Here is a 25,176-nt window from a genome sequence, read left to right as displayed (position 1 = left end):
GGGAATCTGGAAACCTTTACCGGTACTGTTTTCAGTACCCAAGTATTTATCTTTGAGTTACATGGGTTGAATTTTTGGCTGAAAATGTCCTGGATCAATTTTGGATCATTGATTCGGATCGTTCAAAATGACCTATATCAACTGTGAATCGGATTGGGAACCACAAATTATGATCGGAATTGAATCGTTGTTAAAAAAATCATTACATCCCTATAAAGAATAATTGGAAGAAGATCATTGATGTTATAACATTATTTTTTAAAACAAAATGTGGCAACTGCAACTATGTCTGCCATCCTTCCATCTTTTAGGTCTTCCACCAGACCAGAAGTGGCAAGCATCCAGGCTGCTGACGAGGACCTCAGCAGAGGGTGCTCCCGCAGAGCCGTTGTCCAAGCACTCTCCACTCAACCCTCCAGACTCACCAGCATCATTCTGGCCGAAGATGTTGGTAAATACAAAAATGTGGTCTGGGGTTTACGGTAGAAAGGATGAAGTCACTAGTTATCTCTTGTCCTCTGGAAAGCAATTTTCTGATTGGTGTTAAAAAAAAACAAAAAACAAAAAAACTCAGAAATTCCATAAGTAAGTGGTTTGTGATGATAATCTGGAAAATCTGGAATGAATGTAGCCTCGTCTGTCTACTGACCCTGACGTGTTACGTGGGAGAATTTGTTTAATATCTCTCAGGAAGCTTGATTGTCTTCAATTTTTTGTTTTTTCTCTGTTGCTTACAATGTAAAACAATTAATTTTAAGAATTGTAACATTTTTACAAGAATTTCAGGTAGAAGTTTAATTTTCTTTCTATATTGATGCAAACTTCTTAAAACTGCATTATCACTTAAAGCACCCTATCGGAAAATGTTAGTTGTTTTTAGTAGGGATGCCACCGTTTTTGGTTTCCCGTTAAAAACCCAAACTTTGTTGCACCATTGAACCCAATCGTGTGGAAAGTTTATAGTTGCATCCTTACTATTTATCAGTGTGTTCACATTGAACGTGACAGACATTTGCTGTGCAAATTAAGGGAAGACGTATTATTTGTTGTTTTATTACCTTACACCAGGGGCTTAGAATAAACCAACTGAAAGGTTTTTCTCAGTTGATTCTTGCCTAACAAAATAAAAAATAAAAGATCTGAATTTTATCTGTTTGTTCTTTTGTTAATTTAGTGAACATAAATGGCATATCAAACTAAAACAAAACTGTGACCAAAAAATCTAGGTTTGAACTGAATTGTGAAGAAAGCATATGCTGCATCCTTGGTTTTTTACAATGAAGAGCTATGATGGTAGAATGGCTACTATTGTGGATGAATTTGTTTTTATGAAATACTCATCCAAAATGATTTTAGGCTGGTTGTCACTAATGGATATAACTGTTCTTTCTGTCTCCTAACTAAATAATCATTTGATCAGCAGCTCCTTCTGGGTGGCCCAATAGTTCTTTGGTAGTAGGGCGAATGCGGCCTAAAAATTTGGTATAAAATGCTGACTGATTATTTTTGTTTTTAAACATTATTTGAGTTCCTCTGTTTATGTTTGAGCTACATTACAAAAAAGGAAAGAAACTAGAATTACCTAATAGATACTAATATAAATGTAGGTCACATTTCTAAAGTTGTAGTTTATTTATCTCCATTTTTTTCCCAATTGTGAGATGCAAAGACCTTTGAAAACTGGAAAATCTGCCACATTGGGTCTTTCACCAATATATCAGAATAAGTTCTAATCAAAGGAAAACCAAAGCAGTCTATAAACTGCCACTACACACTTTGAATTTGGCCTGATTCACTCTTCCTGCATTTAATCTCTCTCCTTCAAAAGCTTATTTGTCTGTTGAACAATACCACAACATGTAAATTGACTGATAACTGCAGGGCACTCTGCCAGGAGCCTGTTAGTAGCTGTCACACTCCTCTGGTCATTTGCATGCTTCTCTGCTTACCTGCATCCTTTTTTTCTCCTCCTCCTCCACTGTATTGCAGTCACAGGTCAGGTCCTGCGCTGTGACGCTATTGTCGATGTCATTAGTGAAATCCAGATTGTGTCCACAACCAGAGAGCTACATCTGGAAGATTCACCACTGGAACTCAAAATTCATGCACTGGATTCTGAAGGTAAGATCCCTGCAAATCACATCAAGTGATTTTACTTTCCACCCTAAGTGGAAAACTAATGATGTTATTCCCAAGTAAATGCTCTTTTCTGATCAAGAGTAATTTACAGAATGCATGTAATCACTCAGTTTCCAGCTGTGTGGTGTCTGCATTGTTTATCAGTCGGTCTAGAAACTTGGGAGAAACGAATGGGCCAGCTCCAGGCTCCTTTCTTAAGTCTGCCACTCTGAGGTGGCTGTTTGTTCTGCGTGACTAGTTCCATTTGGGACAAACACACTTAGTTTAATGAGCTGAAACTATAGCCTGATTCTTTTTGATGATGGCTCCAGGCTCTGGTGTTTTGTTGTGTTTTGTTTGCTTTGGTGTAGGAGTACATTTCACATTCTTCAGATGGAGGAAATTGTAAAATGTCTCGACTGCATCCATTAATGGATTTTTTTTCTTGGTTTCTCTAGCCAGAAGCTTTCAGATGACAATAATCTGTATTTAGCATACACTCAGCCACAACGCCTTCCTCCTGCTGCTTCATAGATTAAGAACCTATGTAAATATTCTGCATTGTACATTAGAGGCAAATCCCACTTCTATCATGGAGACTAAGTTATACTTTCCCCAACTTCTTTTTGCCTAAAAGAGACAATTCTTCAAAAATAAAAATACTTAACCACAGCTGCAGGGCTGTGGTGCCGTACGGCCGCCCCACCCTGAAGGTTGAGTGCAGGTTCGATTCCTGCCTTGCCCGCCTATGTGTCGAAGTGTCCTTGGGCAAGACACTGACCCAGCGTGAATGGGACTGTGACTGTTTAGTGTTTTGGGCCTTTGAGCAAGGTAGGACAAAAAAAGCACTATACAAATTAAACGCCATTCACCATTTTGAAGAAAATAGACAAAGCTACTCTACAGTATGTCAGTATTTAGGGAAGTCAGCTATTTCAGAGTACATGTATTGTTTACAACCTGAAGAATTGTTTAAAATGCCTATATCATGCTTTTCTTAAGCCTTTCAGAGTAAACTACGTCCATAGACATAATATATTACCTTTGCAAACTAAAGAAAGATCTTTAAGTAAATACTAGTTATTTTCGTAACCCTTTATCTAACCTGGAAGTAAGACGACTCGATCTCTGAGGCACCGGCTTTCACTCTGTTTCACGATGTTAGCCTAGAGACGGCCTTGGCAGCTTATCTGCGTTTCGCCCACAGACTGAAATAAAAAAATCTGTCATTCCTTATTTAAACTAGAAACATTTTGACCAACTGAACCATTTGATGCTGATAAAAATAATTCAATCAATAAATAATATTAAATGTAAATTAATGTGAAACATTAACACAGCAGCACCAATATATTTAATGTTTTAGTCTAAAGAAATGGGTAAAAAACATTGTGCATATTTTTTTTCAAAATAATCGATTGTTTATTTATGATCTCATAAAGTGCAGTTGTTTTACTGCATTACCTGCTGACTTTATGTCAAATACTGACACCAACTAAACGACAGGCAGACAAAGAATACATTTATGGAAAATAAAGACGCGTCATCAAAATGTCTACAATAGTTGATAAAGAATGACATTATTAGCATGAGCTGAGTCATCTAAAGGCACATGATGATCCTGGTGTTGCGCAACAGAGGCAGCTGTCCGCGTGCGCGTTCCACCACGCAGCCTGAGCCCACTACCCCTCCCCTCCCCTCTCCTCACACACACGCAGCCGTGTGTGACAGGAGACAGGACCACCTGCAGGGACGGCAGTTCACAGGTTTCAGGCTGTTACAAACTCGGTGTTAGAACAGATAATAGGTAACCAGCAGTGGTGCAGATTTTTTTTCCAAGCCCTGAGCCGCTGTCACCGCAGCCCCCCTGTTTCGCCTTGAGCAATAGCCCATATTACCTATTCCTTAAAACCACTACTACTGCGCGCCCCTGGAATCAGCGCGCCCCACTTTTTGAGAAGCACCGGGCTAAGGGCAGGGATGTTAAGTTTATTAAGCAGCTATTGTATTTTATAAATGATTTTATGTTTTGTACAATTGGTGAAGCCCGATGAAACAACTGTGTGGTAATATGGGCTATATAGATGAAGCAAATGCTCTGCTGAAACTATGTCTTAGAAAGTGACTGTTTTTTTTTTTATCTTGGCCAAAAACGGCTTAATCATAATTCAAAGACCACTAGGAAGGCTTTTACAACAGCTCAAAAGATAATCGCAGTGGAACTTTGAGGCCAGATATAACTTTTGGAAGCAAAGCTTAAGGGTAGAAAAAGGTCCTACATTTCTGCTTTCTTGTCTTTGATATCTATTTTTATTATTAGCCTAATGACATGTTTTCTATGTTTTCAGGAAACACATTTAGCACGCTCGCAGGGCTTGTGTTTGACTGGTCCTTCGTGAAGGATATAGATGTGAATGGATTCCCTGACTCTTACAACTCATTACGGTGAGCTTCACCCTGTTAATTCCACTGTCAAATTGTCTTTAAAGGCTGCCAAGACTTTCTAGAATGATCTAGCTATCTATCTGCCTGGAATTTCTTTGGAGATGAAATATTCTTGAAAGAAGATGCAAGAGACAAGACTCCACTAATCTCCACTGAGACTGTTATTCTTGCCTCTTTCTCTTCTAAAGGGTACTTAAGTTCTCTGAGTCCACATACACTCCTCCTGCATACATATCTGAAATGGAACGCGTTGGGAAACAAGGTGATATAATTCTGGTGTCAGGACTGAAAACGGGACATGCCAAGCTGAAAGCTAAAATACAGGAATCCCTGTATAAGGTAAGCTCTACAGCAGAACGCTACAGAAAGAGTTGGAACTTGTAACCGCTAATTCTGGTCATTGAGAGCATGCTTTTTGTATTTGTGGCACCTTTACCACAGGATGTGGGTGCTGCAGAAGTGAGACTGCTGATCTTGGAGAACATCCTGCTTAGCCCTGCGCATGACATCTACTTGCTGGCAGGAACTTCCATCCATTACAGAGTTCTGAAGATAAGACAGGGCACAATCACAGGTCTGATTATTGTGGAGTTCATTGTTTATTTTTTTCCTTGAAAACATTGAAGTTGTTTCATAGAAGTAAAAAATAAATACTTGTGTCTGTGACATTTGCTGTCTTTTGTTTCAGCTTAAAAGCATCTTTCACGCTTAATAATTCATTTGTTTTTGTTCAGAGCTCTCCATGCCGTGTGATCAGTATGAGCTGCACCTTCAGAACAGCGTGGCGGTGCCTGCTGGAAGTCAGGATGCTCCTGTGGCCAGTCTGGATCAAAGCACATCCACAGTGACAGGACTTCAGTTGGGACACATTAATGTGGTGTTGGATCACAAGAGTATCCTTCTGTCAAAGCACAACACTTCTGCGTGCTTTGTTCTTAACATGGTACAGATAGATGTTCTCACTAGACAGAATAAATATAAAAAAGCTAAGTTTAGAGTTACTATTGCCAGAAAAATTCACCTAAATTTTCCTTAGCGGTATATCTGAAGGCCTTCGAATGCAGGGAGTGTCTCGCCTCCCTAACAGCACTCTATATGTTGTTGAACCAGGCTACCTAGGTATGTTTTCTCCCTTCATGAGAACTATTTCAGTGTTTAAATGTGTATCTGACTTGTTTCTTTTTCCTCTTGTTTGCTCAGGCTTTAAAATTCATCCAGGAGATAGTTGGGTTCTTGAAACAGGCAGAAAATATGATATTTTCATTGAAGTGTTTGATAAATCTGGCAACAAAATCTATCTCTCTGATGTAAGTACACGCTGGAGAACCAATGTGTGTTTTTTTTGTGTGGACATGCACTTGTTCTGTGAATAATTGACATTTTTGTGCAAATGTGTACAGCAGTTTTAAAAATCTGACAATAGATTGTGTAAAGAATCTTAGCTTTTTTTCCAAAATCTTTTCAGCTGTGAGTAGAATCAAATGTTTGGGTAAACTTTTTTTGTTTTAGAATATCCGCATCAGAACTGTTTTTGCTGAGGAGTATTTTGAAGTCCTGCATTCCAGTAAAAATGGATCTTATCATTACGTCAAAGCCCTCAAAGATGGCCTAACTCTTATTGATGCCACGCTAAGAGCTGTGGAGGATGACGTGAGTTGATCTGCAGCTTTCACCGTTATCAGCTTGGATTTCTTGCTGAGCGTCACAGCAGACGTAAGTAAAGATCTTGTGTCTTGTGCTGTGTTGCAGAGAGGACGGGTCCACGATCTCACCAACCCCGTTCACAATGAACAAGATGTGGAAATATATAACCCTATAGTTCTAAGACCGAGTATTCTCACTTTTCCTTGGCAGCCCAAAGTGGGAGCTTATCAGTACACAATAATGGTTTGTTTTCCTTTTCAGACCTGACTCTTGAATAGCGTTGAACCCATCAAAACACAGAAGAAACAAAATTATGAACCTTTGTACTAATTATACTTTGGCAGTTATCTCTGTTCATTAAAAAATGCTATTTTTCATCTTTTCTTAGTACACAAAATAAATGTGAGATGAAGTATATGAAGTGCCATTTGTTTGCTCATAATTACTCTTCACTGGGCTCATGGCAGGCGACGGGTGGGAGTGGAAATTTCAGCTGGACCTCATCCAATACCGCTGTCGCCACAATGACTGTGAAAGGAGTGATGACTACAGCCAGCGACAAAGGTGTCAGTGTGGTTTATGCTCACGATCTCCGGAACCCACTGCACTTCGGACAAATGAAGGTAAAGAGGGGCCGCGTTGGAGCACTGCTTCTACTCCAGTTTAAGCCGTTTTAAAGAACATAAACTGAATTGATTAATCTGTTTACTACTTTAACATATTACTATTAACTATTCACTTTTATTGCTTCTGTTATTATTTTTTCAAGAAATATTCCAAATATGTTCACATTTGGGCCTTTTTTGTTTGTAATCCTGAAATAGCACAGAATCTCCTTAGAGGGAAGCTGTGTCAGCCCTGGTGTTGTGTCTGACAGAATAGCCTACAGATGGACAGCGAAGGTCACAACATTGAAATTAGGCAGAACATGTGCAACGCAATCTATCGGTTGTGTGCACTCCTTCAGCTGGCCTTGTGTGGAACCTGTGGTTGCATTTTTAAAGGAGAAGATCACTCAGACCCTCTGCAGACTGCAACCGTAACCTTCTATTAGGAGCTTTTATGTTCAAAAGAAACCTGTATCTACACAACAGTGTCAGTACAGAAAGTGAAACATCAGTATATAGGCTCTTGTGCTTCTTTTTCTTTTGCTTTTTTTGATGTTCGAGCATTTAATTGGCAAACTCAATTGACCACAGCCTTGAAATATGATGCAGATTTTTCTACTTAAAAAAACAAAAGTTTAGATAGCCTGATTTTGGGTGCCAAAACTGCAAGACTACCGTATCAATTTGTTGCTTTAAAACCTTGAAAATCTCCTTAAAGTTCTGATATATTCTGTCAAAAGGATGATCATATCTTCCAACCATCTGCCATCCATTTCTCTCTAATGTTCAGTGTTCTATTATTAAACAAAGCCAAAGCAGCTCAGCCAAACATGAGGCATTTTTATTCCATTACGTTTTTTTTTTCCTGCTTTGCTTCTTTGCCCTTTCTGTGCATGACAGCATGACAGTGTTAGCAGGAGCTGGCCTCTCGCTCAGCCCAGCACTAAAGCACTCTACACTGGACAGCAGCATGTTTGCCAGGGGGGGGTTTAAAGGATCTACTTGTAGGACAAGCATCAGTCACTATGGGACCAAAAGCGTTCTAAAGAATTTCTGGGAAGACTCATTTAAAAAGGGTCATCAGGATTTTTTTAAGTTGAATAATTTTTGCCTTTATTTTCCAAAGCATTGTGGGGAAAAAGTTAACTTGTGTCATGTTTATGATAAAGTGTTGATAGAGGTAGAGTTTGATTCTGTAACTCGCATAATTGTTTTTGTAAAGACAGTCAATCATAAAGAAAATCTAAAAACGAACATTTTACACACACATCTATGTTTTCTTATCTTTAACGTCTCCCCCCACATTTTCTAGGTGTACGTTGTTGAGCCTGTTGCCATGGACTTTGCTCCTTGCGCAGTAGAGGCCAGATTGGGCCAAGTTCTGGATCTGCCCCTCAGGATTTTTGGACTGCTGGAGGAGTTTGAGAACGAGCGAGTGATGCTGAGTGACTGCTCCCACTTTGAACTGCTGGTTGCAGAGGAGACACGAGACGTCTTTGAACTCCTGGATGGTAAAACCCCAAAGCAATCGTATGCAGAATAATTATACAAAATTGTGTGGAAAATAAAGCAAGAGAAATATGATGAATACAATTTTTTTTTAAGATTTGCCATTTACCATGTTATCCAAAAAAATGCTTTTTGTTTGGAGATATGGGTTAGCATTTGCAGCCCTGAAAAAACACATTAATCTCTTATTTAGTAAAAAATAAACTTTTAACCTTTTTATATGGAGACATTTTTTGTTCCAAACACAACTGACCATTTATTTTTGTTCATTCTAAGTGCCCTTAACAAATATGAATTGGGATAACAGACTGTTGGAAGAAACCAAAAGGAAAGAAAAAGCTTGGTTTTTTGTTCTTTTTATTTTTTTTTAATATGTAAAATTCTTTTATTTTTATTTTTTGTTCCCTGCTTTTGCGATAACATTTTGATTTGTAGCTAGAGCAGGGAATTCATTACAATTCAATTCATATTTTTTTATATAGCCCAATATTACAACGCAGTTGTCTCAACGGGCTTCACACCGGTAATTGGGAACAGGTGGAGAAGCTAGAGAGGTGGAGGTTTGCCCTGGAAAGGAGAGGACTGAAGGTTAGCTGCAGTAAGAGAGAGTACATGTGTGTGTGTGAATGTAAATGTAACCTCACGAAGAGTGAGGTTACAGGGAGAAAAGAGAAAGAAGGTGGAGTATTTTAAGTATCTAAGGTCGGCGGTCCAGAGTAATGGAGAGTGTGGAAAAGAAGGGCAGAGGTGAGTGCAGGCAGCTTGGAATGGGTAGAGAAAAGTGTCAGGTATGAAGTGTGATAGAAGAGTTTCCGCTCAAATGAAAGGAAAGGTGCGCAAAACTGCCATGCTGTTCGACCTACATACAGCGGGACTAAGGAGATGACAGGAAGTAGACCTGGTGGTAGCAGAGATGAAGATGGTGAGGTTCTCATTGGGAGTGACCAGGATGGATAATACCAGGAATGAGTAAATCAGAGGCACAGCCCCATTTGGAGGGTTTGGAGATAAAGTCAGAGAGGTCAGACTGAGAGGGTTCAGACATGTTCGGAGCAGAGACGGTGAAGATATTGGTAGAAGGCTGCATAGTCTAGAGCTGCTAGGTAAGAAGTATAAAGGAAGACCAAAGAAGAGATGCAGTGAATGAATATGTGAAGGTAGTAGAGGATGGAGAACACCGAGTTAGATGGAGGAGGCTGATTTGCTGTGCCGACCCCTGAAGGGAAGAGCCGAAAGAAAAAGTGGTATTTTTAATTCTGGTATCTGCCAGCTTTTCTTAAACGTGGCGGCTGCTCATAAATCTTTAATCTTTTTTATTTTCAATCTTTCTAGTTTCTCATGAATATAGTAGAGTCATACTTCTCTGTACTTCTATGTTTTTACAAGGAGAGTTGAGGTAAAGACAAGGAAACATAGCTGTTGGATAATACAAATTGGTTAAACTTTAAAAGTCTTCTCAGAGTTCTTCCATTAAAGTAAAATAACTCTTTATAGTTTTAGATCCAATTATATAATTTATCAGAATGCATTTATGTGCAGGATGTTTCTGGATTTCATCTTGGATTTTCCAATTATTATTTAGAAAGTGCAGAGAGAAAATTAATGAAACCTGTCGACACCCTATTGAGTTGAAGATTAAAGGGATTGATGAGAGTTCCTGGCAACAAAAGATGCCTTTTTTTCTTGTTACATAATATGTTTTTTGATTAATCTTCACTATTTGTCATTGACCATTCTGGTGCTGTCCTTTCTAGGGAGGCTGGCTCCAGGCCAGGATCACTGCAGTGGAGTCAGAGCCAAGGCCTTAAGTCCTGGGTACACTGTACTTACCGTCAGCTACACTCATGGCAACATTCATCTCAGTGCCAAGATCACCATAGCTGCATATCTTCCTCTCATAGTGAGTCTTCAGCTCTTATTCTGTCAGGAATCAACTTTGAGCATCATCCTTTTCTCTTTTTAGAACACTTTTTTTTTCTTGGCAACGTGTCTGAGGCAACCCAACTTTTTTACTGTGTATGTCAGATGTGAGCTGTATTGAAATCTTGATTTTTGTGGCACATTTTCCAGACAACATGGATCCACATCTGTGAACACTGACTACTTTTAATTTTGGAGGAAAATTCTGTTCATGAGACAATGACTTGTGTTTCAGAAAGCCCCCCCCAAATACACGCTATAACAAATATGATAATGAAGCGGCTAAATCTTATCAATACGATGCCACAAACACACTAGCCTCCATTTTTTTTACACATTACATTCAGATTATTTGACCAATAACATGTTGCTTGAAAAAACACTTTATGCATTTTTTATTATGGGATTTGATGGTATTCTTCAGAATGTTTCTGATGTGTCTTTGCTTGTTTTGCCCTGGCAGCCAAAGGTTGACCCAGTTTTGTCTCTTTGATGTGTAGAGCTTTGTAGTGCAGCTTAACACTTCCTCAGCTGAGCTATGTTTGAAAATATAGCAACCAAAAATATAGATACATATACTTGAAATCAGGTTAATGTTTCTTTACATTTTACATTTCATTGTCTCTTGTTTTAGTCAAATTTGATATTTTCTAAATCTGTCAAGCATCAAATGACAGAACCTTCATGTATTTTTTTTAATTATTTTTTTTCCAAGGCGGTTGATCCCGTTTCTGTGGCAGTGGTCACGTTGGGATCATCTAAGGACATGTTGTTCGAGGATGGACCTCAGCCTTGGGTTTTAGAGCCTTCAAAGTTCTTCTGCAACTTAAGAGCTGAGGATGAAACCAGTCTGAGTCTTACTCTCATCAGTCCCTCGTCCCACAGTTTTAATCACCACTTGGTTAGAGCAACCTGCATGGCCCTGGGAGAGCAGGTTGGTGGGTAAAATGTTTTTAAAAAATGTGTAATTGTTTGTGTTTTTGCTCAGATTCTGTCATCATTTTCGTCAGGTGCTGGAGGTGACTGTTGGAAATAAGGCCAGTGTGACTAATCCTTATCCTGCTGTTGAGCACGCAGTAGTTAAGTTTGTTTGCGCCCCTCCATCACGCCTCACGCTGCTGCCAATTTATAGCAGCCCACAGCTGGACCTGACCTGCCCACTCCTGCAGCAGAATAAGCAAGTGGTACGTATGGGGTCTTCTCAATGCGTTCAGACAGCTTTGCTTTGCTGTATTTTGCTTTGAAAATTGCTCTCATAACTGCAGTTATAGGAAAAACACCTGCTGTATCTTTTCAAAATAAAACCACTTCTATTGTAGGTGCTTCAAGAAATGATCTTAGTTCGCCTTTGATAGAATAATATGTTGCCTCTTATGCTAATATTACTCATTCATCTTCTAAACCCATTTTGTCCCTTTCTGGGTCACGGGGCTGCTGGAGCCTATCCCAGCCACTCATGGGCGGAGGCAGGGCACATCCTGGACAGGTCACCAGTCTGTCACAGGGCCATAAATCACACACCCATACACACTAGAATTCACACCTAGGGGCATTTTAGAGTAACCAATTACCTTCGAAGCATGTTGTTGGATGTTGGGAGGAAGCTGGAGTCCCCAGAGAAAACTCACGCATGCACGGGGAGACCAAGCAAATTTCAAACAGAAAGGTCCCCCATTGGTGTTCTGTTTTGAGTCCCCCAGCTGGGACTTGAACTGGTAGCCTTCTTGCTGTGAAGCAAGAGCGCTAACCACTGCGCCACCATGCAGCCTCTGTTAATATTTTATTTTTCTTTATTTTTTCTGTTAATATTACATTTTTATTATTTCTCTTGACTAAATCACATTTGGATTTTTTTCTTCTTGCATTTGCTTTTTGTCAAACCTTTGAAATTTTTAATGTGAAAAGTGGACTTACGGTTAGTTTTAATAGTAATCTCTGCATTGCAGTATCTCATATATAATGTTAAAATGATCTAAACATCAGTGCTGATTTGTTAAAGACAGTTAAGTTTTTATTATGTTCAGTTGGGTAGAAAAAATTAATTGTGAATAAAAAGAGATGATCCAAGATGAGAAGCAGCTTTGATAAATGAGTTTAGACTTTTATGGTTCTGTTTTATTCACAGTTTTCATGAAAGACTTTTGGACCATTATGTACTTACATTCACACCTCTTCTTCCTGGTAAAGTGCAGCCACTTCACCATGTTCACTGCAATTATAAAAGTTCTTGTAAATCCAAAGAGCAATTTCAGAATAAAAAAGAAAAGCGTAACTTCGGAAGAGATCTATTTACTATCTAGTTTGTTTAAATAACATTTCTAAAAGATGTTTTTCAGCTTAAGTGTGATCAAGTATAAAGATTTAGTGCTTATGTAGGACTAGTACCGTAAATTCCGGACTACAAAGCGCACCCGATTTCAAGCCGCACCCACCCATATTCACGTGTTTGACTGCTTTTATACATACACAAGCCGCGTCAGAGTACAAGCCGCGCATGTGTTAGCCGATATTGTCATTCAGACAGATCACGCCCAGCATCCCAGAGTGAGTGCAATTTGTTAGCACATTGTGGGTGGTGCCAGTTTTGACTCTGGGTCACGTATTTGAGTGTATAGACATCTGTCAAACAGCATGGACCTATATTCTGTTCACAAGTCCCTCAGTTATGGTGTTTTTATTTCATTTTTTTTTTACTTATTGACAATCTAGGTATCTAACATAAAATTACAAACAGTAACCATATAATCAACATTACATCCCTCAGTTATAATGAGGAAATTTACATCCGCGATTCCACATTTCCCATGAGTCTTAGGGGCTAAAGGCGGGGCCAACGCCCGGCTCGCCATTCTGTTGCACGTGTTTAAGAATTAGCAAGTAGCAGCAGTGCATGGAGGGGTGAACGGGAAAAGCTCTCCTTCCGCTTGTGTCGCGGCAGCGTTGTGGGAGTAACAGGACTGGTTAGAAAACACAACGGTAAAATAAAGCAGCGGCGACTGAAAAGCGCGCGCCTCAGCGCGATACGCGCGCCTCAGTGCGGCGCGTGCGTCAGAATTCAGAAGCCTCTGCACTCCGCGGACGCCTCTGCGCTCCGCTCCCGCCCCGCGCGCTCCTTGTCTCCCCTTCCTATCTACTCCGACACCTCTTGCCAGGGCAGCTTCAAGGAGGAGCACTTCGTCCCCGTTGCGCCGGTGGACGGAGCAAATCGCTTCTGTGCAAAGCAATCGGACTTAATACTGTACGTTTTGTGTATGAGGGGCGGATGCGTTGTTACGTGTGGGAGCCATCAGACTGCCATCGGCCCCGCAGCTCAATCAGCAGGAGAAGATGTCTCCAGCTCACACGGAGGCTGTGAGTTTTTCAAAGCAAAATTCCGCTTTTACGGTTTCCTTAGAAACCGTACATGGAGTGTAAATTCACTCCATGCGCTGTTCTCTCCGTCACGCAGCAAACCGGCTTTTCCAAACCCGTTGGTGACGGTGGACTTTTTTACGCTGCTTTTAACGATTGCTTTTAACTTGAAAGCTTCATCATAATGTAGCGGCGATCACGTGCACGTTGGGTCTAATGGCCCCAAAGGATTCTGGGATGCGGCCGGGCATGCGTGTTTCATTTTGTTGAACCATGACTGAAGTGTCTAAGACCTGAAGTCAAGTCCATGCTGTTTGGCTGCTAAGAGGTGTGTTGAATAAAAATGCCTCGTGCTTGGTGTTAGATAGAGAATTCAAACTATTCACTTCGAAAGTACGTACATGGCGGCCGCCAATTAAATCCATAAATTAGCCGCTTCACTGAATAAGCCGCAAGGCTGTAAGCGCAGGAAAAAAGTAGCGGCTTGTAGTCCGGAAATTACGGTACTTGTTTTAACAAATCTCGTGTTTTCATTCATTTATTTTTGCAGGTGCCAGTTTCAAATTATCGTAACCCTATTCTGAACTTGGCTGCATTTGATCATCAAGGCAGAAAGTTTGACAACTTCAGCTCACTGAGTCTTCTGTGGGAATCTACAAAGACCTCATTGGCCAGCATTGAACCCACAATGCCCATGGAGTTTCACCTGCTGGAGGAAGGCCAAAAGCAGATGAAGCTTCACGGTAAAAACATAAAATGTTTTTACCTTTTTAGCTGTTTTGTTTGGGGATAAAAATGTGAAAAATAAGGACAGTGCAGAAAAATAACATAATTGGGAACAATATGTATAATTTTTGTAGTTTTGAGAGTTATTGATGTAACTGCAGCTCACTTGTATTTTGCTTCTTGTTATTGTTTGTGTCAGGACGCCAGACAGTTCTTGTACATCAGCAAACAGGCCATGCTGCCATTACTGTGACAGCGCTTGCATACCAGGTTTCACATCTGACTGCAGCAAAGGTTCCTAGTCCAGTAAGTGTTTACATTTATCAGATTTCCACGCTAACATTCCTCGCTCCATGTTTTATTTACTGTGAAGTGGAGCGTAGCATGTATTTGTTGATGTTTCACATGTTGGACTTCCTGTTTCTGACAGTATGAGCCCTTGATGCCTGTCTCAGCCATGCTGGAGCTCCTGCTGGTGGAAGATGTAAAGGTTTCTCCTGACTTAGTGACGATATACAACCATCCAAACGTGCATGTAAGACCCTCTGTGGACTCGTCATATCTTTTGTGAGCGTCATTTTTTACTTAGGCTGGTTTCATTATTTACTGTTTTACATTGAAAAGGTACTTTCTTAAGATAGGAGACATTTTATTTATCTACTAAAAAATAACTGTTCTAACACACATTGCATTCAACACAAAAATCATAGGTGCAGCAATAAGTTGGTTGAAATGATCTCTAAAAAGCATTTTTAAAAAGTACCGGTATACATATATATAATGTAATTATTAGTTATGGCACATATTTATCCCTTAACTCAATGTAGTTGAAATGTCTGGACATACTTCACAGGGTTAGGTGAAGCAATGCATTTGTAAACTTTGCCACAAAACACTGACAGCATTTTGGAATGTTTTAGGCCAATCTGGCCCTGCAGGAAGGTTCGGGGCACTTTTATCTCAATACCAGTGCCAGAGGGATTGCAAATGTCAAATTCCAGAAGGCTCAAGGCGCAACTCAGGTGAGAAGCAACACTCACAATTATTCAACACTTTACTGCACTCTATTTTCATGTTTTTCCATAAGATTGTTGACATTATTACACCACCCCTAAAAGGTTTCTGTGTGAAACAAACTTTTCTGTCAATTTTCCAGGTTTCTCCGGTTCATCCTGGCACTGTAAATGTCATGGTGCATGACTTGTGCTTAGCTTTTCCAGTACCTGCCAAAGCCACGGTTCATGTTTCTGATATCTTGGAGGTTTATGTGAGAGTGGTAGACAAGGTCTGTTTACATAAATCTTCATTTTTTCTTGGGGTCATGGCTCCACTTGGTTAGATAGTCTATCAGTGTTGCACATATCTGAAATAACCCAGTAAAAGCCTAATTCCTGCATAAGTCTGTCATTTTTTTGTGTATTTAAGCCCCTCCTGTAAACTCAAAATATGTATCAATTTATGGGCGTTATTCATCCTGATTACAGGTGGAGATTGGCACATCTGTGAGAGCTTATGTCAGAGTTTTGGATGATAAGAAAAAGCCCTTCTCAGCGAGCTATTTCCAGTTTATGAATCTCAAACTCAATGCTGCTTCTGAAATAGTCTCTCTCAAGTAAGTAAAAGAAAAAGTGCTGTTTTGGTTTTAAGTATATGTGAACAACAACTCTATAATGTTCAAACATCTCTTCTGCAGGCCGTTACCAGAGTCCACAGAAAATGACACAGCAGTTTTTTGGGTGAGAGGAGTCTCCATTGGTCAGACCTCTCTGTCAGCTGTTGTCATGGACAAAAATGGTAGAAAAATTGCCTCTGCACCACAGCAAATTGAGGTTTGTTTCAGGCAGTTGTGTAATTTTACATCTTACAAACTTGAAGGACTGATTATATTTTGTTTTTTGATTAGGTATTTCCACCCTTTAAACTCATCCCAAGGAAAATTACTCTGCTAATTGGTGCAATGATGCAGGTATGTGTATACTATTAGTTCCCATGTTGACTGCCCACGCTTTGCCTCAGCTCATATGGTCCTTAATTTATTCCTTAGAAGAATGATTCTGGGAGATGGCATTATCTTAATTGGTTCTTGGGTAAAACATGGAGCTTTTGCTTCGTCTCTTTCTCTTATTAGAATGCATTTTCCTTCCATCCTTGAAGCCCCCAACAGTAGAGCATTTAATGCGTTTTGTGTGTGTATACAGATAAATTCCACCTTAACATCTAGTGTTAGATCCAAAGGATTCAAAGGGGTTTATTTTCATATGCACATTAAAAAAAGGTTTCCCTGTACAATGAAAATCTTACTTTGCTGTTCACTTTGAATGCCTTAAACGTTTAAGGTTAAATAAAAAAATAAGAAAAAAAACAAGAGAGAAGGATATTTACAGGATGTACTTTGACACAAAATATAAACTGTGTATCAATAAGTGAGTTAGGCAGTGAGACATTGAAAAACCAAATGTTTTTCCTCCAGTAGTCATAAAACCTTGTACTGGTAATAAAACTTAACTGAAATATGGTTTTTCTTGTTTGTGTATTTCTAGATAACATCTGAGGGTGGCCCTCAACCTCAGTCCAATATCCTTTTCTCAATCTCTAATGAAGACATGGCCACTGTTAATGCTCTGGGCCATGTCAGGGGCGTTACTGTCGGTAACGTAACAGTCACAGGAATGGTCCAGGTGGTCGATGCAGAGACTGGGAAGCTGGTCATCATATCTCAGGTAAATGTTCAACATAAACGCTGATCCTTGGGTTGTATCGTTAGCTTTTACTAATGAGACTCCTTCCGCCTTGTGCTTTTTAGGATCAAGTGGACGTAGAGGTGGTGGTTTTGACTGGCATTCGCATCAGAGCACCTATTACCAGAATGAAAACAGGAACACAGGTTTGAAGACTGTCTGTTTTGCAGTTTATTTTCTGGATCCTGCTTTCTGTGGATTATTATTCTTACTTGTTGGATGCATTTGTTTTCCAGATGCCCGTATATGTGATGGGGATGACCAATAATCAGAGCCCGCTTTCTTTCGGTAGTGTTTTACCTGGTTTAACCTTCCACTGGTCCACCACAAAGAGAGACGTTCTGGATATTCAGTCTCGACAAATTGAGGTGCCTTTACGTTTTGAGTTGATTTCCCATTTAGCCATTCATAACCTTGGGTTACACGCATTATCTAATCTGTTGGTTCAAAAATCTAGCATGTGTCTTGAAAATACAATTTGTCTAATCTAATAATTGAAATAATTTACTATTTGCTAAACGGTGCATGAAGTTTGTGGCGATGTTTCTGGTTGAGGTATTCTTCTTTTAGTCACTGGGACACTGCGACAGCTGTAGCCTCTTAATGTTGGAGACGGCTTCTGTCACTGCTTCATGCTATTTTTAGCTCTGCCTTCCTTGTGTTCCTTTTATCTGATTGACTTAAGATATATTGGCTCTGGATTACAGTGTGGTTTAGAAAACAAATGTCTGTCTTTTCTCTGCTTCCTCGACAGCCTGTTTCTCATTTCTCATCATTGTTGGGTTTTTATTTGATTAGCCGCCACTGCTGTTGTCAGTCTTATAATGGTTCCTGTCTTATCTAGGCTAACATTGACCTCCAGTCAGAACACAACTTTGGCATGACTGTGGTGGGAAGAACTCGAGGGCGGACTGGCCTTAAGGTGGTTCTGCGAGTTACTGACCCAACAGCAAAGCAGCTGGAGAGGAACCTGCTAGAGCTCAGAGATGAGATCCAGATCCAGGTACCGGAGTGTGTTTACAACTATGCTCATACCTGTCAAGTAAAAAAAACTGATCATCTACAGTACAGACCAAAGTTTTGGACACACCTTCTCATTCAAATGAATAGGAAGGTGTGTCCAAACTTTTGGTCTGTACTGTATGTGTATGGACTACTTGTCATGGTGCTGTACTCCATTATTGGGTTAAAACTTGGCATCTAGTGCAAAATATTGTGGAGCTTTGACTTATCTGGAGTTATTACTTGGCTGAGTGATATCAGTACAGATTATCTGGAGGTGGAGACTTCAAACTGTGTCAGACTATAGCATGTCACTTGTACAGAAATCTCAAAGAATGCATAAAGCACTGTAATAATTGGAGCTTCAACATTCTGCTTTGATCAAGGTCTATGACAAGCTGCAGATGCTTAATCCCCAAGTAGAAGCCGAGGAGATATTGATGGCTCCAAACTCGGCTATTAAACTTCAAACTAACAGGTAGGACAACGATAGAATTTGTTTAGAGTAAAGATTGTCACAGTATATGATTATAACAGTTCAAATAAAGTGGTTTTGTTCTTGTGTTCAACAGAGACGGCATGGGCGCCCTTTCCTATCAAATGCTGAATTGCCCTGATCAGATGGTTGTTGCTCAGGTTGATCATAAGGGCTTCCTCTCCTCTGGTTCTCTGACCGGCGTCTCATCACTGCTGGTTACTTCTCAAGAAACATTTGGTGTCAATCAGACTCTCATCCTCTCTGTGAAGGTTAGTTTAAGGGCCACTGCCTGAGGAAAGCTGCAGGTTTTGCTTTAGAAAGAGTGAAAGTTGTCCTGTGGTTTACTGAAAGCTCCCGTCTTGACCAAAGAAACATTTCCTTTCAAAAATTTCAACATATTTAAAGAAGGAAACTTTTGACATGTATTTGTTGAACATTTTTGAGAAATTATTTTAATTTATAGAAATGGTTATTATTGCCCTTTGCTTTACTTTGCCTTTCATCCACCAAATGTTCTAATGTTTTTTTTTTAATTCATCAGGTGGTTCCCGTGTCCTATTTCCGCTTTAGCACCAGTCCGGTGCTCTACACTCTCAACAGAGATCACCTGACTGCCTTTCCTCTGGGAGTGCTGCTTACCTTTACTGTTCATTTTCACGCTCACACTGGAGAAGCTCTTCACAGCTCCAACTCTCACCTCACGTTTTCTACAAACCGGTTAGTCACTGCTCAAGCCTCATCGTTGCTTTTGAAAAACAGAAGCCGGTGTAGTTGCGGGGTCTTGCAAACATCAAGTATACTCCTCTAGTGTCCGATGGAATGGCAGCAGCTACACCAGGAATTACTGTGGCAAAAAGACTGTGAGGTCAAATTATGTTTGGCAGCATTTTCACTTTTTCTTGTTTCTTCAGTCTTTGGCTTTAGTCAAACCAAAGCTGTAATGTATAAACTTGCCTTTAAAAATTTGCTGCAAAGTTTCTGTAAAAGAATGAAAACATTCTTTGCCAATTAGTCATTTTACCTGTTATATCACTCCTTTTCTGTTCTGAAAAAAGTAAGCAAGTCCTTGGAAGGGCATTTTTATCATTGACTCCCTGAAAACCTAGACTGCCCTAACATAGAAGTCATAATGACACACTTTAGGGAGTCACAACTTCTGTTCTTGATGATGGGTTTTGTCTGCATGAAACTAATGCTTAAAAAGCAGGTGCAACAAAGCAGCGTTTTGACCCAGTTAGTGTGAAACACCTGTCTGAAGAGCTTTGCTCATAATTGAACGCTAAAAAGCTCTTCAACATGCAGCCAGAGGCAATTTTCAGCAACCAACAAGCTCGAACTGTAAACTTTAAGAACTATCTTTGCTAAAAAAAAAAAATGTTAGTATTAATTGATACTTTAAATATACAATCAGTGGCTTTTAAAAAGGCAAAAAAACAAATTAAAAGTACTTCAAATAAAAGGTCAATTGGCAGATCTTTAGTCATTTATTTTGCCAGCATTTAGTCCCCTTTGAAGATTAGAACCTTTAACATCCATGTTAACTTTCAAAACACACAGTTTTGTTTAAATTCAATGTGTATTCATAATATTATGTAAAAAATAAAGTTTTCTCTGTTTTCTGTTGACTGCTCTCGTCATAGAGCAGAAGCCACAGTGTTAACATGACTGAGAAGGAAGAATAATTCCCAAAGGTTTTTTTTTAGCACATACCAAATCTAAATGACATCTCATGGTCCCTGAAGCATAATGTCCCACTCTAAGCTTAACAAACCCTGGCTTTGTCATTTAGGAATATGATAGTGCCATCAGGGGAAATTAAGTTTTGAACTGGCCGATCTTGTTGCCAGATGAAGCATATTAATCATTGTTGTACGTACATGTCCACTGGGAAGCTTTCAATGGTTGAGTTCAAGGCAGACGGTAGCACAGTTTCTTCCCTTGGCCATTGCTGCAACGCACCGCGCCATACTTCGATCCTTGGCGAGTCCATTAACGTCTGCTGATTCTGACCCGAGCCGTGCGGGTCACAGCAGTGTGTAGTGGCGAGGTCAATGAGAAGTTCACAACTTTAATTTACAGGGTTGACCCTGCAACCTTAATTCAGATGGAGCCATTTTCACCTGAGTGAGGGAGATAAATTAAAAGGAGTATTGCTCAGAGACAACAGTTGCTGCACCTTCAATGAGGGTCTCCTTCTATCTGCTGGAGAAATTGGTCCTATTATCTTGTTCTGCGGGTTCTGATCAGATTTGAAGGGAAAATTACCTAAATCTGTTGCTGATTTGTGGCAGCTCTGCTCACTGGCCTGTTCTTAAACCTTCCTGCTCTCTCAGGGACCAATTTGGTCCAACTCGAATCTAAACTTAAACTCCAGAATCTATTCTTCCGATCAAGAGAGAAAACATAAAACTGTTGTTTTAATGTCTTCAACAAAGAGTAAATTAATGAAATGGGGCGTACAACATTTTCTCAAGCCAATAAAAGAAATTCAAGTATGGCATGCATTTTAAAATGTTTGCCATTTTTCCAAACCTCGCTCTCTGAGAGTTTTATTCATGCAGGGACTTTATTTGATCTAGTGGGAGAAGTAAGGCGTGGAATATGTGGGCTTGTGGGCAAAGAGGGTGTTTAAGAGGAAGCGCCAGGAGGCAGGAAGCAGTAAACTTTATCAATATGACAAGTCTTATCTCAAAATCATTTTAGAAAGTCCGTATTTGACTTCTAGAGTTCTCACCAATATTTAATCTTAGCTTTCCTATTCAGGAAATGCTGGTTAAAGTCTTTCATTATATTTCTATTGAACGCTTACAGGAAAAGATTGAAATGCATAATAGAATTGTTTTGTTGCTGAAAGGGTTGGACTTAATGAGATTAACCAAAATGCCGCTCAGTTTTTTTTGTAACACTGTAAAGGATCTGACAGAAATATTAGATATCTTATACAAAACACTTTCTATCCAATTTCCTAAAAAAAAATGTTTTTAAAGAAACAAACAAAAACTTCAAATAGTGCAAAACTGTGCCTCTTTTTAAATCATGTTGTGTTTGATTCACAGGGATGACCTCGTACAGGTTGGGATTGGACCCAACAACCACACGATAACGGTGAAAACTGTGAATGTCGGTCTCACTCTTCTGGCGGTGTGGGACAGTGAAAACACGGGGGTGGCGGACTACGTTCCGCTTCCCGTTGATCATGCCATCCGCATAGATGACGCTCGCCAACTTGTGGTTGGAGATGTGGTCTGCTTTGATGTCCAGTTGGCGAGCTCCGATGGTGAGTGATGTGCTCTCAAGGCAAACAAATCCGGAAGTCTTGGTGAGACATAACATTTGGGTAAAGCTGTAAAAGGAAGGCCCTATCCGCTTTTGTATTCAGCTTAGTCAGAAGTTTCATTGATCTTTGACCTTGGGAAGAGGCTGCCATCCTGAATAAAAAAGAAAAATACACTTTTGGTACTAGTTACAAATTAAAAATCCCCAACGGATTTTAATCCATCCCCTCTCAACTCCTCTAGCATCATTAAGAAGCTACTTGAGTAAAAAATAAAATGGTTGCTATGGAGATTAAACCAACAGAAATGTTGCCATTTTGAAAAAAGTTTTTTAATACTCACTTTATGATTACATTTAGAAGAATGGCTTTCCTTTATGGTTTCATGCAGTGCTGTGCTGCATGTGCATTTCTGAAAAGATCCATCCCTTTTTCTCTTTTGTTACTAGCGGTTTTGCTTGTGTGTGAACGTTTTTGAAAAGTAAAACGTCATCTCGCCACCTTTGCAGGTGGTCACGGTGTGTGGAGCTCTTCCGCAAATGGCATTCTCCAGGTGGACCCTAAAAGTGGTGCAGCTTTTGCCAGAGAGTCTGGGACGGTCACGGTGTATTATGAGATACCTGGTGTTCTGCGAACATACAGAGAGGTAGGCTGCCTTCTTTTCAACTGAAGTGCTTCCTATCTTATTGGAGTGTTTAGAGCTGACATCGCATCCCTTAATAATACTGATAAATAAGTAACCAAAAAACAGACTATGGTGTAGTGATCCAAAAAAGCAAAAAAGCTTTCCTTGGTGGTTTTCTTTCGACAAATGGGATTTTTTTCTCCCCCCCCTCTTTCTGTTTTCTGTCTTTCTTTCCTCAAAGTACCATTGCAAGAGAAAATGAATAATTAAAAGGAGATTTTTTGATCATGACTTCAGGGGAACATATCGTCTCTACTTAACACGTGTTCGTGAAATGCTGGACTCCAGACTTGCACTTATGATCATTTTTCTGAGTGTGTTTGCTCCGTCATGCTCCCTCATCGTGGAGTCGATTGTGTCAAATAAATATGTCCTCTTTCAAAAGTGAGAATTGATGAGAATTTGTTAAGCGTCTTTTGTCATAAACAGAAATAACTCAATTTTTTTCTCTCTCTAAATGAAGTGAAAGTACTTTATCAGCGCGACAGAGGGAGGGATAAAAAAATAAGAAATGTTTTGTTGAATATGTTTTACTGAACAACTGATGTGATTGATGTACAGGATTAGTTATAATCTGATATTTTCCCCCTCCTTTTTGTTTGGTTTTTGCCACCGTTTGTGTCTGTGAGTGCAGGTATCTGTGGAAGCCCCCAGCAGGACAGCTGCCATTGCTCAGACCACACCTGTCAGGATTGGCAAAGAAACAAAGGTTCTACTGATGACGACAGAAAAGGGAACCAACCTGATAGGTGAAAAGATTCCTGCAAATCATTAGATCATTAATCCTGGATTCCTCATACTGTATTGGAAAAGTCAGTTAAAGAGCCACTCTGATGTGTTTTGTTGTTTTAACATATTGTTAATTTTTTTGATGATGGAAGACATAAATGAACAAAAATAAATCATAAAATTGCACCAGAAATGTTAGACTAGGGTTGTGAGGGGCTGTAAACTAGTGGAAGTTAAGTGTAAACCGAGAGCTCTCGGTTATAGGTTAAAGGTGAGGTAGCTCCGCATTAGTAATCCCGCCCACATTTCAGAGGTAAATTTCTAATGAACGTCTGAAGAAACTTTGTCCTAGAAAACGACACAGGTTTTTTGATTTTTTTGCCATAGACTGTATAATCAGAATTAAAAGACCACAGAGAATGCTTTTACAACAGATCCAAAGATGATCGTAGTGAGTCTTTCAAGAAAAATAAAACAATGTCCGTTTTGCATTTCCAACCATATTCAGGATGTAGCTGTTTTGGTTTTGTTTTTTTATTTACTTAAGAGGGAATTTTGGTTAGAATTTTCTTAAATAATTCACTCAAAGCATCAAAACATGGACAGATATGGAAAAGTTTAGTGAGTCTTATTGTCATGGAATTGAGGTTACAGTGAAGTGTTTATATTTTGGTGCTTAGCAAACTTTGGTTTGTTTTTGTGTCACTTTTTTGTGATGGGACTGACAAAGCATTCGTCCACATAAACCATCAGAGCATGACAGTTCTGCTCAAGGACACTACAGACACACGGCTACGTCACCTGTCTGCAGCCTCCTGTTTCCTTATTGCAACAGCAGTTCCTCTCTCATCATTTTAGCTGAAAAGTTTTCATTTTATTGATTACCTTTAAGACATTATAAAGTATACTTCCCACTTCTGCTGTATTCTCTTTCTGGCTTCCAAAATAAAAGTAGGAAAAAAGCTCTGTCAGAATCCCCACTTCTACTGTAAAGGTCATTGCTTTCTCCCATGTCTTTTACATTTCTGCAACAATAAACTATAAATTTAACAGAGCAGCATCTTAAAGAGGTCTGTGCACAGATTCATTTAATATAGGCTCTGAGAGATCAGTTCTTCCCAGGAATGTCACTGAGTTGCTTGGCAACTGCTCAGAACAGATAAATAGTTGCAGACCAAAGGGGTTTTTTTGTTCTTACATTTTGTTTTTGTGCATGTTAAAAATAATTAATGAGCTTTAGAGCAATGACTGAGGTGGAATGGCTGTTAAAATATCTTTCAGAAAGATTTTAATTCAGGAACATAAAGTTTAAAGTTATTTTGAAGAAAAAAAAACTATAAATGTTGCAAGTCGAGACAATAAAATGAGTCATTTTTTTGTTTTTAATGCCCTCAACTGATAAATTGAAGATTTATTGAATTTATTCCTGCTGATTTTACACCTCTAATAAAAGAGTTTCTAATTCTTCCATTGTTCTTCACGCTGCAGGAACTTGCTCCTCCACCCAGATTGAAGCGATTTCACAGTTGCAGCCAGAAACATCTGTAAGCTGCCATCTCAGCTTTTCCAGTGACACAATCGACTTCTCAGCTAATGATGTCTTCAAGACTCGCACCGACTTTGACTCCAGCATTGGTGAGAACTGATCTGAATTCAGGCCAGAACATGTAGTTCATGTGTTTACATTGGAGGATATGGACAAATCCGAGCTAAAATTGTCCATTTTGTTATAATCATATTAGCAACATGTGATGGATCATGAAGGACACTAAAGATCAAAATTTGAAAAAGTGCTTGAATAAATCAATGATAGCAGTGTCTTTTGTTATTGTTAGTCAGTCCAGGTATGGACGGAGCTTCTTTCAGTTTGTTGCTGTCATTGGTGTATGGATTTATGAGTATAGTTCAGAAGGAAAGTGGGTTAATGTGTCTGTGTGCCTTACAGGTTA

The 25,176-nt window shown here is 39.5% G+C and overlaps 1 protein-coding gene across 2 annotated transcripts in view; it reads left to right on the top strand.

The window, feature by feature from the left end:
* The window catches only part of nup210 (nucleoporin 210), a 32,444-nt gene that overhangs the window by 1,496 nt on the left and 5,772 nt on the right, over positions 1 to 25,176 (top strand). For both annotated transcript variants that reach the window (XM_011477293.4, XM_011477292.4), the window contains exons 2-35: positions 312 to 451; positions 1,990 to 2,121; positions 4,467 to 4,563; positions 4,752 to 4,902; positions 5,005 to 5,137; positions 5,298 to 5,456; positions 5,614 to 5,682; positions 5,764 to 5,870; positions 6,073 to 6,213; positions 6,313 to 6,450; positions 6,675 to 6,830; positions 8,128 to 8,326; positions 10,079 to 10,224; positions 10,960 to 11,178; positions 11,255 to 11,428; positions 14,146 to 14,338; positions 14,521 to 14,627; positions 14,752 to 14,856; positions 15,242 to 15,343; positions 15,478 to 15,606; positions 15,806 to 15,933; positions 16,015 to 16,150; positions 16,225 to 16,287; positions 16,862 to 17,041; positions 17,125 to 17,205; positions 17,296 to 17,427; positions 17,904 to 18,062; positions 18,448 to 18,539; positions 18,634 to 18,808; positions 19,081 to 19,256; positions 21,596 to 21,816; positions 22,323 to 22,459; positions 23,133 to 23,247; positions 24,716 to 24,862. In XM_011477293.4, the coding sequence (XP_011475595.1) occupies positions 312 to 451; positions 1,990 to 2,121; positions 4,467 to 4,563; positions 4,752 to 4,902; positions 5,005 to 5,137; positions 5,298 to 5,456; positions 5,614 to 5,682; positions 5,764 to 5,870; positions 6,073 to 6,213; positions 6,313 to 6,450; positions 6,675 to 6,830; positions 8,128 to 8,326; positions 10,079 to 10,224; positions 10,960 to 11,178; positions 11,255 to 11,428; positions 14,146 to 14,338; positions 14,521 to 14,627; positions 14,752 to 14,856; positions 15,242 to 15,343; positions 15,478 to 15,606; positions 15,806 to 15,933; positions 16,015 to 16,150; positions 16,225 to 16,287; positions 16,862 to 17,041; positions 17,125 to 17,205; positions 17,296 to 17,427; positions 17,904 to 18,062; positions 18,448 to 18,539; positions 18,634 to 18,808; positions 19,081 to 19,256; positions 21,596 to 21,816; positions 22,323 to 22,459; positions 23,133 to 23,247; positions 24,716 to 24,862 (4,739 nt within the window). The remainder of the gene's footprint in view (positions 1 to 311; positions 452 to 1,989; positions 2,122 to 4,466; positions 4,564 to 4,751; positions 4,903 to 5,004; positions 5,138 to 5,297; positions 5,457 to 5,613; positions 5,683 to 5,763; positions 5,871 to 6,072; positions 6,214 to 6,312; positions 6,451 to 6,674; positions 6,831 to 8,127; positions 8,327 to 10,078; positions 10,225 to 10,959; positions 11,179 to 11,254; positions 11,429 to 14,145; positions 14,339 to 14,520; positions 14,628 to 14,751; positions 14,857 to 15,241; positions 15,344 to 15,477; positions 15,607 to 15,805; positions 15,934 to 16,014; positions 16,151 to 16,224; positions 16,288 to 16,861; positions 17,042 to 17,124; positions 17,206 to 17,295; positions 17,428 to 17,903; positions 18,063 to 18,447; positions 18,540 to 18,633; positions 18,809 to 19,080; positions 19,257 to 21,595; positions 21,817 to 22,322; positions 22,460 to 23,132; positions 23,248 to 24,715; positions 24,863 to 25,176) is intronic.

Source organism: Oryzias latipes, chromosome 7 (assembly GCF_053564925.1).
Source record: "Oryzias latipes strain Hd-rR chromosome 7, Olatipes_Hd-rR_3.1".
NCBI classification, from domain to species: domain Eukaryota; kingdom Metazoa; phylum Chordata; class Actinopteri; order Beloniformes; family Adrianichthyidae; genus Oryzias; species Oryzias latipes.
Note: the sequence above shows the minus strand (reverse complement) of the source record. Positions and strands in the feature narration are given on the sequence as shown.